The sequence below is a fragment of the Dromiciops gliroides genome, chromosome X (assembly GCF_019393635.1).
Source record: "Dromiciops gliroides isolate mDroGli1 chromosome X, mDroGli1.pri, whole genome shotgun sequence".
NCBI classification, from domain to species: domain Eukaryota; kingdom Metazoa; phylum Chordata; class Mammalia; order Microbiotheria; family Microbiotheriidae; genus Dromiciops; species Dromiciops gliroides.
This window is the reverse complement of record NC_057867.1, coordinates 10,120,594-10,135,601: the sequence shown is the minus strand read 5'-3', so window position 1 is coordinate 10,135,601 and position 15,008 is coordinate 10,120,594. Positions and strand designations below refer to the sequence as shown.

The following is a 15,008-nucleotide window of genomic DNA, read 5'->3' as shown; positions in this document are numbered from 1 at the left end:
GACCTGAGTTCAAATCTGGCCTCAGACACTTGACAATTACTAGCTGTGTGACCCTGGGCAAGTCACTTAACCCCCATTGCCCCGCAAAAAATAAAATAAAATAAAATAAAAATAAATCATGTTTTTTTTAAAAGATGGCTTTATCTCATTTCCAATCAGCAAAGGCCACTTTAGCCCTGCGTTCTCTTCATAAGCGGACTCTCTCACATGACTTATCATACCCTGACTCTAGGTGTAGGACAATTCCGAAGGACCCATGATGAAAAATGCTCTCCACTTCCAGAGAGAAATGATGAACTCTAAGTGCAGACTGAAGCATAATTTTTGTCACTTTCTTAATTTTGCTTGCTTTTTTATCTTTTGCAACGTGGCTAATATGGAAATGTATTTTACATGATTTCACATGTATAATTGATATCATATGTCTTGCCTTCTCAATGGGTGGGGAAGGAATGGAGGGTAGGGTGAGAATTCAGAACTCAATTTTAAAAATGAATGTTACAAATAAATAATAAATGTAGCAAAGGGAAAGATACTATAAGTGTATTACACTGTTAGTCCTTTTCTAGAAATGGTAAAATGACACTTTTATTTTTAAAATAAGGTGGCTAAGAATTCTTAAGGTAATTTGAAGTCATTAAATATTTCTTCGGTTCAAATGATACAGTAATTGAAAATAAACAAACCGGTTCAGTAAACATTACTTCCCAAGCAGACTGCCAAACTTCTGAGAATAGGCATCACCCACCTCTCCTGTTGCCTAGGGGTCAGAGGGAGCATCTCTACAGGAATGGAGCAGTATGGGGCAGTAAAGCCCCAGGCTCAGCCCCTCCCCACTGAAACACCTGTTCCCAACATCACATGTCCCAGCCTTTTAGGTGAATTCAGCCTGATGCTTGAAGGACAGGAAAACAAAGGGCACACTAAGAATGAGGTATTTTTGTTTCTGTTTCCCTGTTGCCCTAGGGAGAAGGGACTGGAATATTCTGAAGAGGCAGAAATTGCAAACCTAGGGAGACAGTGCAGTGAAGTGGAAGGAGCCCTGGAGCTACAGTCACAGGACTTGGGTTCAGATCTCAGCCCTACTCCCTCTTGGGCAAATCTCTTCCCACCCCTTTCTCTCTTGAGCCTCAGTTTCTCCTTCTGTCAATGGGTGCTCACATGGGCCATCAGGGGCAAATCACACAGGGCAGCTGGAGTGAGTACTTTCCTCCAAAGCCTCCATTCTGGCTGTTAGGGTACCATTTGGCAGCATTCTGATTCAGAACCTTCTCATGCTTATGCCAGGCCCTCTCTGAGACCATTCAGAAAGAATCACAGCACTTCACGGTGGTAAGGGGCCTTAGAGACGACCAAGAATAACCTGCTCAGTTTCCTGAAGCTGACCTGCACTGGTACCGAGAGCTCCTTCTACAAATGACATCACAGCCCCACTCCCCTGGCCCCTTCCAGAGAGGTTTACTTCCTTGAGGTCACACAGGTGGTTAGCAACAAATCCAGAATTGAAACCAGGTCTTCTGACACCAAATCCAGTCTTCTTCCTATTACACTATACTGATTAAAATTCGACAAACATGTACCAAGCACCTACAACTATATACCGGGGACGTGCTGAGTGTTAATGAAACAGTCTTGGGCCTCCAGGAGCTACAAGGGGAATACAACAGGTAGACCAGGAAGCAAATACAACATAACCCGAATGTCTTAGAAGGTAGGTAGAAGCAGCAAGTTATTTATATTTTTGTAGCTATTCATCCATTTCATTTAGATGGTCAAATTTACTGGCATATAAGTGAGCAAAACAGTTCCTACAATTGTCTTAATTTCCTAATGGTGGTACCATCAACAGAAAGAGACAAGTCTGGAGAAGGTTTGGGTTCAGGTGAAAATACAAGTTGGTTTTGGAACTGTTTAAGGAGTTACCTTTAGACTAGACATCCACATAGAGACCTTCAACGTCACTACCTACCCACCCAACTGGAGATCAGGGAAGAGATTAGGAAAGATTGTCAATTTGGGAGATGATAACTGAAGCCATGAAAGCTGAAGAGAGGATGAAAAGAGAAGAGGCCCCAGGACAGAGCCTTGGAGGGGACACTCACACTGAGCATGGCCTTTTTAATAATGTCACATTAGAAGAAGATGTGGATAATTTCTAAACTATTTTAATGTATTGTTTATTTTGAACATTTTAATTCCACATTCTCTCTCTCTCCTCTAGCTCCCTCCACTCCTCCCACCCCCCAACCAAGAAGGCAAGCAATATGATAGCTTGACATGAATAATAATAAAGAAAACTAGCACCCATGGTATGAGAGAAAAGGAAATGAATGGAAGTATTAATTTTGATGTTAAACTAAGAAAATAAATTTATTCTAGCAACAGTTTCTATTATTCTAGTCAAACCATGAACAAAGTGTGAGCAGGAAGCTGTTGCAAAGTACAAAGTTGGCCATTTGATTTGTCCACTTTCACTAATATGAAATATGGAAGAAAGAGAAGTCTATCTTTTGAACAAGGTGACCTGCTTAAGAAAAATCTAAAAACTAGCACTAGAAAATTGATCCTGGGCATCATTCCAGACAGCTCGACCAGGACACTTGAGATTTTTATAGTCAGCTATTCAAACAGCTTTCAAAATCATCAAGCCTGATCTTGGCCTGACCATCAGCACTGGGCCTGCGCACGTTTATCGTTACGAGTTCTGTTCCCTCTCATCAGCCTGACCTCATACTTTCCCCCAGATTCCTAAGCAAAAAGAACACCATCAGGCCAAGAACAAACGGTTTCCTCGTAGACACAGATGCTGTCAAGTCCATTTCTCACTGCAGAAAAGAGGCCCCGTTTCTTCTGATTTATCCAGGGTCACATATTTCATTGGGGCAGAAGTAGGCCTAGAAGCCAAGTCTTCTGTCTCCAATGCGAGATTTCAACAATTACTAAAAAATATGATGGGAATTATATTTCCACCGCTTCAAACATTAGCCAGAAACTATACCACACTGAAAATTCAACATTCACTGCCAAAGAAGGTAAACACATAACTTCCTGTGAAGACAAACTCAAAATATAAGAATTATGAATTGCAAGCAATTGCCTATGGTCAATTGTTGTGTGAAGTGGGACAGCAGATGGACCTTGCCAGGCCCTGGCATTCTGGGCATGATCAAATCGGATCTGCATCGCAGAGAATCTACAAGCCCCCCATTCATTCTCAAGCGAACTTCTCTTGCGTGAAAGGCCCATAAATGGCTCCACATATAAACATCTTAGTTGTAGTAGTTGAACTGAATTGAATTAGAAGATGCTTGAGTATGTAGGAACCTTAACGTGATGCCAAAAGCAAAGAATGAGAAGACAGCCAAAATGTAAACATTCCTCTAACTCATCCCATCAGAGAAGCGATGTGTGAAATGTCAACCTCCAAGAGGGCTGAGCAAGGGCTAACCGCACCCCGCAGACTAGTCTGTGCCTCCATGTTAGTCAAAGTCAACAGCGATTCTCTAGTCCTGGCTTCCCTATTTTATTAAAGCCATTTTCCCAGTCACCCAACCGCAGAATCATTTCTGACTCTTCCCCTGCTGCCCCCCACCCTGCCTGCATGCAGTCAGTTGCCAAGTCCTGAAGAGTCTAGCTGCAAATATCTCGTGCATGTATCCCCACTGCCTAGTTTTATTTAGTCTTTCATTCTCCCATCCTGTACTAATGACGACTATAAAAACCTTTGAACCAATCATCCTCACCTCTCATCTTTCCACCCTCCAATCCATCTTTCTGATCTCACTTCACCAGTCAAAACCCTTCTTGTGGTTCCCTACTGCCTACTGAACTGAGTCCAAACTCTTCAGCCTCCTACCCAAGGCCTTTCATACTCAGGATCCAACCTATCTGGAGAATTTTATCACAAAAGGGCTACATAGGTACCAGTGAAATCAGCCTAGTCACCATTCCCCGAACAAGTCTGATGCTCACCATCACCTCCCACCTTTGTTTCTGAAGTGCTGGCTGGCCATGTCACTCCCCACCTCCAGAAACTCAAGGAGCCTCTAGAGCAGCGGTTCTCAAAGGGTGTGTCTGGTGTGATGTTCCAGCTAGCATGCTGGGAGGTGTACAGAACTTACCCCGCTCTCCCATGTATCCTATTTATCATAGCAAAAAAATCCTTCTGTGCCATTAGATAATGAGCATTTAAAGCCTTCCACAGTTGGTTGAACCTCTCCAACCTCAGACATTACTCCCCTTTCTACACTGTTGTCTATCCAAACACCTTCTCAAGGGGCCACATCTTCCTCTCCCCAACAATCAGCTCATTCATTAATTCCCTATGGTATACCAGGTAAAAGACAATGCCTGCCCTCAAAGAGCTCCTAGTCTAATGGTGTAGACGGCACAGCATGCAAACAATTATAGACAGGATAAACTGGAACTAATTGCAGAGGGAAGGCACTAGCATGAAGGGCAAATGTTGAAGGAAGGTAAGGAAGCTAGGAGGCAGAGATGAGGAGTGAAAGAAACATTTATCAGGTCCTTACTATGGGCAAAGCCCTGTGCCAAGTGTCTGGGATACAAAGAGAAAAGTCAGATGGTCCCTGACCTCAGTAGATCCCATTCTATTTGGGAGATGTTTCAACTACAAGTCAGGTGGAAAAGTCTCCTGGAGTACATACAGCAGTAAAACGGATTATGTAATGGCACTATTCCCAAGCCTCTTGGACTCAGGGTCCTGGGCTATCCCACAGGTACCTGAGGGGAGATAGTGGTCAAGGCAATAACGGCCTGGTATGGCCTGCACATGCTGCCTCATGTCTCTACCCTTTGGGGGCCTGGCCTTGTTTCCCTGTGGGTGGCAATTGGTTGGCACTTGGTGGGCATGGCTGAGTCTTTCTCCACAGGAGTCGCTTCCCCAGATGATGGCTATGAGGCCTGCACTGGCAGCATGATCTAAGGTCTGGGAGATGCTGCCACTTTCAGGGCAGTCTGATGGTGGCAGTTGGTTGGTCAGCAGTTGTTGCTGGGGGTGTCGAGGAAGTCTGCCCCCCCTCAACAATTTCTCCTTTCAATGATGGCCGTGGAGGGCAGGGAGGATGCCCCCCATCTCCGAGCCTTGGCTCAAGCTAGCCTTTCTATCTGCAGCCTTTCCTGGTGCCTCCACAGCTCACCAAGTTGCTATGCTGTATGTAACTTATATCTGTGCTTATTTATAGTCACATTGTTTCCCTGATAGAAAGTGAGCTCTTGAGGGCAGGAACGACCAATCTCCCTAGCATCTAGTAGACAGTCTGGCCCACAGGGGGCACTTCATAAATGCTTATTGATTGATCAATGAATTGTTCAGTCTATTTCCTCCACATGCTGAAATCCATCCCGTTCTTGAAGACCAGCTCAAACATTGGTTCACAAAAGCTTTGCTGATTGACCAAGTGGAAGTTCTCTCTCCTCCTCAGAACTCTCAGACTATACCTCTACTAGGCACTGCTGCTCTATTCTGTTACTGTTACCTGGGCACAAGTACTATTTATTCTACTGGACCGGAGAGTAGGAATCCTCCAGTATCTTTCTGTCTTCTCTGAACACCCTGAATTCAAGGGCCCTACCTTATACTGCTAAGCCTGCCTCCAAGTGGAAAGCTGCCAATCAGCTGTGCCAAGGGAGCTAGAGCAGTGAGCTCCACCACTCAGTTTCCCATATTCCTAGATCTGAACAAGCCCATTGCGGCACGGCTTGGGCAGCGAAGGAATCTTCACTGACAGCCCCCTTTTAGGCCTGGGGACTTTGTGGACAGAGCTTCTCTTCGTAAGCCTCCACAGAAGCCTGTTCTGGTGCTTCAGGTACCTGGAGCTGATGCCCTCCCTCCCTGCCCATCTGAAGCTGGCCTGGTCCTATTCTTGCTGCAGCAGGCAGCCCGGGAGAAGCTCCCTGCTGAGACCGGCCTTGCCTAAATTTTAGGATCTTGGCTCTCCCAAGCTGCTCTAATGGTGTGCTGGCTTGAACTCCCTGTTCTGTCTCAACTACTGCCTAAAAACCTGCCTGCCTTTCTATCACTGCCTCACATCTGGATCTTTAGCTTCCTTTATTCCTTGGGTCCAGACTGTCCTCACTCATTCCCTCATTCTTTCTCTGTCTCCCCAATCCATCACTGTCTACAATTTGGCTGCCTTTGCACAGTCTGTCTCTCCTGGAATGTATTCCCTTCTTCCCCTCACAGAGGCCTGAACTTCCTTACAAGCTCAGCTCAGGTGGGCGGAGGTGGGGGAGGGCACCTCCTTCCCTGATCCTCTCTCCCCACCCAGTCATGGGGGTCCTCCCTTTTGAAAATACCATTGGTATTTAAATTTCTGTGTCCATCTACACATTATTCAGAAGTAAGAGAACTAAGAACCCAACAGAACTAAGCTTCTTAAAGGTAGAGGCTCTCGGTTTTTGTCTGCTTCCCGGTGGCTGGCACAGGACCTAGCACAGAACAGGTGCCCCCTAAATACCGAAATGCCTGTGAGGAATGTTTTTATTCAACAAAGGGTTAATTGAACCACGTGTATGTGCAGAACACTGTGCTTATTAATCAGCTGTGCAGCAACAGTAAGAGTTCTATGTTAGAGGAAACCTTTTTGGTGTCCCAGACCTCTTTAAGTAGGCAGTATGGTGAGGCCTGCCTTCACCCCTTCTCAGATTCATGTTTTTAAATCATTGAAAGGAATGCGAAATTTCAGTTGGAGATAGTGAAAATAAGATGCAATTCTTTTCCCCATCCAAGTGCACAGACCTTCTGAAATCTATCTATGTAGCCCTTGGAAGTCCGTGGAGCCCCGGTCAGGAACCCCTACTCTGACAGGTGAGAATGGCTGTAGAATATGTAGGTGTACACTGGTTGTTTAAAAAATGGGGAAAAAATCTGCCAGCCAGAGGACTGTTAAGCGGCCCTTCCAGGAAAACAGATCATATTTTCTTCTGCAGCTTAGAAAAGAGGCTTCTCTCGTTTCTGCTAACTGGAAATCCCTAAAGAGAAACCATTCTGCTTTGATTCCCCCCCCTTCCCCACACACACATACACACAAGGAGACGGCTAATTATGAGCTGCTCCCAGTTCAGAGAGGTTCAGGTTCAGAGAGGCTCCAGCACCCAAGGTAGTGTCACAGGGAATAATGCAACCGAAGCCCAGAGATGGGCATGATTAGCTATAGTAACCTGAAGAGGAGAAGGGAGCCCATCGATTCTAAACATTGAGTAAAGCTGTTTTGGCCCATAGGACTTTATTTTCTTGGGCGACTTCTCGCCCAGTTCCAGAGCATTCCTTATTTTTCACCTGTATTGAATGCTTTCTCCAAGTTCCTCAGTCAGGAGAGAGGCAGCTGTGCTAATCTTCAGGTCCTTTCCTAAATATCAGCTTCATCATGCCAGGCAAAGCGGAGGAAGCAAGGCAACAATTCTAGACATTATGCAGCCCTTCTTACCTATCAGAGAGCAGGGATCGATCGAAAGATTTCAGGGAGTCTGTAAACTTGAATGGGGGGGGATAATTTTTGTTTTCACCTTTTAACTAAAATTAAGCATTTCCTTAAATTATTTTAAAAACATAATTCTGAGCAGAGGTTCATAGGCTTCACAAGACTTGCAAAGGGGGGTCCAAGATACAAAAGAAGTGGAGTAGAGGCAATCTTTATTAGAGAAATAGTGTGGAACCTGAGCAGGGGATGGTACATGGACTAATGTTCTTCCGGTAAAGCCCATGGCTATTGCACCGAGAAGAAAATTCAGCTGGCATCTGGCACAGAAGGTCATTTCAGGATACCTAAAGCACAAGAATAGCCTTTAGAATCAACTGTTTATTGAGTGCCTTACTATCTGTAGCATCTCTTCCAAGTACAGAAGTAATGTGTAAGCAATCTACCAATAAGCCTCATGTTTATCAAACATATTTTAGGGTGGGGCAAGTAGCTATATCCTCTTTTTTGTCTTTTTTTGTGAGGTAATTGGGGTTAAGTGACTTGTCCAGGGTCACACAGCTAGTAGTGTCAAGTGTCTGAGGCCGGATTTGAAACTCAGGTCCTCCTGAATCCAGGGCCGATGCTCTATCCACTGCGCCACTTAGCTGCCCCTATATCTTCTTTTATAGCAAGCAAAGAGCTTCAACTCTAAACTTATTACTTTTACATTCAAAGTCTTTTTTTTTTTTAGTGAGACAATTGAGGTTAAGTGACTTGCCCAGGGTCACACAGCTAGTGTTAAGTGTCTGAGGCCAGATTGAACTCAGGACCTCCTGAATTCAGGGCCGGTGCTCTATCCACTGCGCCATCTAGCTGCCCCCAAAGTCCTTTTTGATCTTCAGCATCTATCCTCAGTTTATAATTTTTTTCTCATTACAGATATGTGAAGTCAAGCAAAACAAATTTTCACATAAGCCATGCTCCTCCCCAAAGAAAAATGTTTTCACTCTGAGTTTGTCACTTCTCTATCTAGAGGTGTACAATATGCTTCATCATGAGTCCTCTGAAATTGTGGATTGGTCATCGTATCGATCATAATTGCTAAATTTTTCAAAGTGGTTTGTCTTTACAATATTGTTATTATTGCATAAATCATTCTCCTGGTTCTGCTCACTTCCCTTTGCATCAATTCATACGTATCTTCTCAGGTTTCTCTGAAATCATTTTAGAATTTCTTATAAAACATTAGTATTCTATCACATTCATATACCGTAACTGTTCATCCATCCCCGAATGATAAGCACCCCATACAGTCCTTTGACACCACAAAAAGACCGGCTACAAATATTTTTGTATGTATGGGTCCTTTTCCTCTTTCTTTGATCTCTTTGGGGTACAGACATATTAGAGACATCACTAGGTAAAAGGGCTAACAGCTTCACCAACTAGTGCACTAAACGTACCTGTTTTCCCATAGCCCCTCCAGCATCTGTCATTCTCCTTTTTTGTAAACTAGGACAACCTAATGAATGTGATATGGTACCTGAAAGTTCTTTTAATTTGCATTTCTCTAAGTTTTAGGAAATAAGAGCATTTTTTCATATGGTTATTGGGAAGCTTGGATTTTTCCTCTGAAAATTACCTATTCATATCCTTTTACCATTGGCGAGTGGTTCTTATTCTTATACATTTGACTTAGTTCCCTATATAGCTTAGAAATGAGACGTTTATCAGAGAAGCTGCTCAACTAATAATCTTGTTCCCAAATGACCTATGAAAGAAGCCCCCTCCTAAGAACCATTTACTAGCAGTAATTGACATGTTCCCATTCCCTGGGACCACCGATGAATGTTATGCCTCCAGTATGATATTTATGTAAATATACTCTTGTCTGTTTTCTAATGTACTCATTAGATTCATGAAAATAAACAGTGAACTAATGGTGAAACATACGGCACAAATCCTAGTACTTTGAATACTGTGAGTGTCTAGCTGCGGGATACTGATAACATGTCAGCAAGGCTAGATTGGGAAAATGAAATCTAAACAGAAAAATTAGCATGACATAATATTGCAGGTCTGGGGTTACAGTAAGGAAAATACCACAGCGGAAAGAGCACTGGAATTGGATGATGATAATAATAAATGATGCAGGTTCATATGTCTTTCCTTACAATAACACACTGGGGTAGGTATTGAGAATAGTATTGTCTCCATCTTAGAGATACAGGGATAGGCAGAGAGGCTGACTTGCCCAATGTTATGAAACTGGTGTCAGACCTAGAATTCGGACCAAAGCCTTTACTGTCTCCAAATTCTACGTTCCTTCTAGTACAACAAGCTGTCTCTCAAAATATAATCTGTAGCCCATTACCAAAGCTCTAAACTCACAAAAGATTAGGTTCGACTTTGGGAGCTTCTCACGCAAATTTCTATGACTTGTGCTCCTACCAAAGGCTGCTCCTGGGAACATCAGAATTTGGCTTGTGCCCCCCAAGAATGAAAGACAATCAGTAGGTCCTATCAAAGTATTCGAACTAACAAGGAATTAAATACACCATAAGGCAAGTTTTATTTATATCACTACAGAACTTGCAAAGGATTTGTACCTAAGAACCCAGATAAGTTAAATTAACTCCCCTCCTGTTTCCAGGGGCCTCTGGCTTCTCCAAGGACACATATACTCTTCAAAGCATAGAATAGTACCCTGGGTAGGACTCCCTCACAAAGGGAAAGAATTCAAGGTTGCTACTTAAATAATCCCTGTTCCCTTTTGCTAGGTGTAAAACACTAAAGAAATATAAAAGGTTATTAATGGGAAATATGATTTTAGGTGCAATATAACTGAATTCCTATAACTGCAAAGCACTTTGGTATTTGCTATAGTTAATCTTTCTGTGGAAGATGGCTTTGTATTGAACATTCCCTTCTAATTTAATATCACAAATTGGCTAAAATCCAAAATTTGGAACGTGTCTTTCTAGTGCCCAATCTGCAGTCCTTGTGACCTAGTTACCCCTAATAACTGCTATCACCAGTAAGGCAGATCATTCTATGGAGATGTGAATAATATAATATTTGCAATACTATTTTCCTGTGGCAGTAGCATTAGTGATTGGTTCTTGCGGCAAAAGAAGCATCACACACAAAGTCATTTCCTTGATTATTCTGTATACTCAGCTTTAGGCTAAGACTGTATACTCTGAATGTCCCAATGACAAACACTTTCAAAGACCATCCACCCCAACTGAACATGTGAACTGAGTACATGATGTTATGCACCTCCATATATTAACCTGAGATGCAATGAGGAAAAAAACTCCAGTTACTTTACATGAAGTGTCTAAACACGGTCTTGCACTTCGCAGGTAAAACTTCATATATATATATATATATATATACATATATATATATATATATATGAAGTGTGTGTGTATAATATATATATGTATATATATAGACTTCAATTGTATATTATTAGAATTTTCAATTAACATTTACATGTGGATCACGCTCTAAGTTAATGATTATTATTATTGTCCCACCTCCCAGATCAAGAATTTTGAAATTTTATTCTCTAATATTTTGTTTGAATTTCTGCATTATGTTCATTAAGAATAATGATCTAGGGACAGCTAGATGGTGCAGTGGGATAGAGCACCGGCCCTGGAGTCAGGAGTACCTGAGTTCAAATGCGGCCTCAGACACTTAACCACTTACTAGCTGTGTGATCCTGGGCAAGTCACTTAACCCCAATTGCCTCACTAAAAAAAAAATAATAAATAAATAAATAAATAAATAACAACTATATTTGTATGGCAGAACCTGGAAGGGTCCCTTCTTTTCCTATTTTTCCCCCAACAGTTCATATAATAGTGGAATTAATCATTCTTTAAGTGTTTGATAGAATTCACTTGCAAATCCATCTGGTCTTGGAGTTTTCTTTTTCGGATAGTGGGTCATTTAAATATAAATTCTATTAGCCAACAGTTTCTTGCTGTACCACCAACACTAAAAAACTCAACTTCACATAATGACATATTCACAAACCATCTCTCCACTCCAGCTTCATTAATCTCTAGATCTAGCCTGCCACTTTAATGATTCACAAACTACTATTACCCTAAAATCCTATGTCATCTTCTCATCCTACTCCCATGACATTCCCAGTCTGCAACTACTGACCCAAGGGTAATTCCACCATCCACTGTTCACCCACTACTAATTTATGATGCATAATTTAAACTGAAATTTTGCTGCTGCTGCTGCTGCATACTCTTCTTCCTTATTTCCTGTCCAACAGTATCTGTCCGGAACCTTTTCTCTTCTATTTTGACACCTAACTTCACTCTTACCACAGATGACCTAGACTCCTACTTCATTTGCCACGAGCTTCTGGAATCCATTTCTCAAAATTCGGCATCATATCCTCCAGGCTTCTTCCCTAAGGCTGATCCTTCTATCTGTGCCCTTGGTGACACTGTCTTTCCTCCTCCAGCAGTCATTCCCCCTCTCTCCCATGCATCATCTCCTGAAATCCTTTTCAAATCCTTTGTAAGAAGACCTCCTTTGGACCCCTCTGTCATACAGAACTACCATATTCTCTCTCTTTGCTGCTAACCTTCATCACCACTCATTCCTCAACTCTTTGCAAATCTGGCTTCTCTGACCATTCTGCTTGGAACTGCCCTCTTAAAGGAGACTGGTGATCTCTTAATCATTAAATTCCAATGACCTTTTTTTTTTTCAGCTCCCATTCTCCTTGTCCTCTGTGTTGCTTGTGGAACTGCTGAATAGCCTCTTTGACTGGAGATTCTCCCTACCCTTGCCTTTGGAGACTCTAACGCTTTCCTGATCTTTCTCAAGTTCTAAAGTGGATTACTCATGACATCATAGATTCAGAGATCATCTAAGCGCTACTTCTTACTGTACATGAACAGTGAGGCCCAGAGAGAGGAAGTGGCTTGTCCTCTGACATTTAAAGCGCTTCCTACCTTTCTTTCCTATCTTACACCTAACTCCTCTACAGGAATTCTACAGCTCCAGGATCCCCGAAGTTCCTCAAACACAACACTCCATCTCTTGTCTCAGGGCTTTTCCATTCGTTGTCCTCTGTGCTTGGAATGCTCTGCCCCTTCACCCTTCTACTGGCTTGTCTCAAGACTTCTCTCGGCTCAAATATTACTTTTTGCAGGAGAGTTTTCCAGTCTCCCTCCCCACCCACCCACCCCATGCTAATGCCTTCCCCTTTCAGATAATCGACTTCTACTCTATATTGATCTTTCCTGTACCTAGTTGTTTACATGTTGTTTCCTTCATTAGACTGGATGATCACTGAGGGAAAGGGGTGGTTTTTGCCTTTCTTTGTATATCCCCAGTGCTTCTTCCAGTGCCTAGTTTGTTGATGGATGTTGGACTCTTGAACAAGATCACCCAAGTAATAGTTTGTGTTTGTGTCCAAGCCTCCAACCAAACTATGAGTTCCATGATGCCAGCCAGGGCCACTGTCTTCTGCAAACTTTCCCCAGTATCTAGAACAGAGCTCTGTACAGAGCAAGTAAATAAGAACTGTACTGAGTAAATGAATTCTCCTGCATTACTCAAACTTGGTCCTCTAAAAATCTAGACAATCATTGAATTATTTTCAAACCTCCAAAGTCTGGCCAAGAATGTTAACAGATTAATTTTCTACCTCTTAAGACTGAAGTCCACTTGTTGGAGAAATCAAATTGGAGAAACAGTTGGTAGCCCCAGCTAGTGTCATGGGAACCTTCCATCTGCCATCATCACCAAATACCATACAAGACCATTCCTCCCTGGTTGCTCATGGGAGTTTCGCTAATGTTAGAGTTGCCTGAATAAAGTTGTTAGGTCCTTCGGCTGAGAGTACTAAGGCCAAGGGTGCAAAGAGTGCACAAGTACCTGATGTCATGCACCTCCATATATTAACTATCAGTTGGGCAAAAGAAGGGTCAGATTTGCCTTCCAACAGGTTCGGAGTAGGACACGAGCTAAATAAAATAAGACTAATATTGACTGAAAGGATATTAAAGATCTGGCTGTAAGCCGGCCCGTTCAACTTTCAAGTGTCTGGCCAAGACAGAACAAGGTCTTTTCAAGTCTCGGGCTCTGCATGGCTGGAGCCATTAGGGAGGACTCAGATGGCTATCTCAAAGGTACACAACCAACCTTTGATCTTCCTCCAGAGCACCCGCTAATGTCAACTCCTGCTGCCCTAGTGTGGCTTTTCCTTTCATGTTGGCTTTGTCGCCAAATCCTGACAATTACACTGCGAAGCCGCGAAAGTTGGCTCGGCGTGTGGAGCCCTCTCGGCCACGACGGCCCCCTCTGACACGGGCAAAGGGATGCAGAGCGAGCCGGCAGGCGCTGGCTGGCATCGCTGGGGAGGGCAGGAGAGGGCAGGGGAGGGGGGGACAAGCCGCGGGCCGGCTGGCCGGCTCCTAGATCGCCTGGGTTTGGGAGCCTCGAGCAGGAAGAGGCGGGCAGCGCCCGGAACACCCACGGGGCCGAGGGGAAGGTGGCACCGGCCGGGCGCGCAGCCAGAGCCCCCCCTGAGCTGTGGCCTCCCGGAGAGGAGGAAGTCGCCGCGCTTCCTCTGTCACCGCGCCCAGCCAGGGGGGGTTGGGTGGGGCTCTTTTTTGTGCGCCGCGGCCGCCGTGCGGGGCGGCTGTGCGCGTGCGCGCGCCTCGCGCATCCTTCCTGCTGCCGCCGCCACGGGCACTACCTCAGGTGCTGCCCGGGGGAGAGGAGCTAGGGGGAGGGCGGGGGAAGGCGAGAGGAGGGGAGGGGGAGCCATCCCGAACCCCGAACCGCGCCTTCCGTCCTCCCGGCCCGGCCCGGCCAACTCTGCCCCCCCCCCACGCTCGAGCTGTCAACCCGCGGCCTCGGACGGGGCCAGCGCCGGCCGTCGGGCGGCCGCCAGTCCGTGCCTGCCCCCGCTCCCGTCCCGGTCCCGGTCCCGGCCCGGCCCGGCCCCCGCTCACCAGCACCACGGAGCCCCGCACCGCCTCGGACACGCTCTGCCGCAGCTCCGCCGCCGTGCCGGGCTTGCTGAGCCGCTTGGTGAACTTGCGCACTTCGGCCATGGCAGCGCGGCCCGGCCCGGCCCTGCCCGGCTCGGTTCGGTTCGGTTCGGCTCGGCTCGGCTCGGGTCAGGGTCGGCGGGCTGCAGCCTCCGCTGCCCCCGGCGCCGCCTCGGCCTCTGCCGCCTCTGCCGCCTCTTCTGCTGTCGCCGCCGCCCTCTTCGCCCTCCTCGCTCGCTCGCCTCGTCCTCCTCCTCCCCCTCCTCCTCCTCCTCCTCCTTCTCCTCACACGCGGGCCTCGCGCCTCGAGCCGGCTCCGCCCCCTGCTCCTGCCCCGCCCCCTCCCCCGTCCGCGGGCTCGCGCGGGGGATCCGGGGAGGGTGTGCCCGGGGGGGGGGGGGCGAGGGTCACGCGGGAGGAGGCGGGGGCCGGGAGGGGGAAGTGGCCCCCTGGAGAACTCCTCCCGCCGCCCAGCTTGCTTGAGCGCTTGCACCCGGGAGGGGAGCCCTGGTGGCCCATTCGAGGAGACTGAGGCTGGGCTGGG

At 45.6% G+C, this 15,008-nt stretch overlaps 1 protein-coding gene across 1 annotated transcript in view; it reads right to left on the bottom strand.

Moving 5' to 3' along the window:
* DOCK11 (dedicator of cytokinesis 11) overlaps positions 1-14,627 on the bottom strand; it is a 193,657-nt gene extending 179,030 nt beyond the window's left edge. The window contains exon 1 of the mRNA XM_043974522.1: positions 14,426-14,627. Within this exon, the coding sequence (XP_043830457.1) occupies positions 14,426-14,527 (102 nt within the window). The 5' untranslated portion in view covers positions 14,528-14,627. The remainder of the gene's footprint in view (positions 1-14,425) is intronic.
* Between the last annotated feature and the right edge of the window lie 381 nt (positions 14,628-15,008).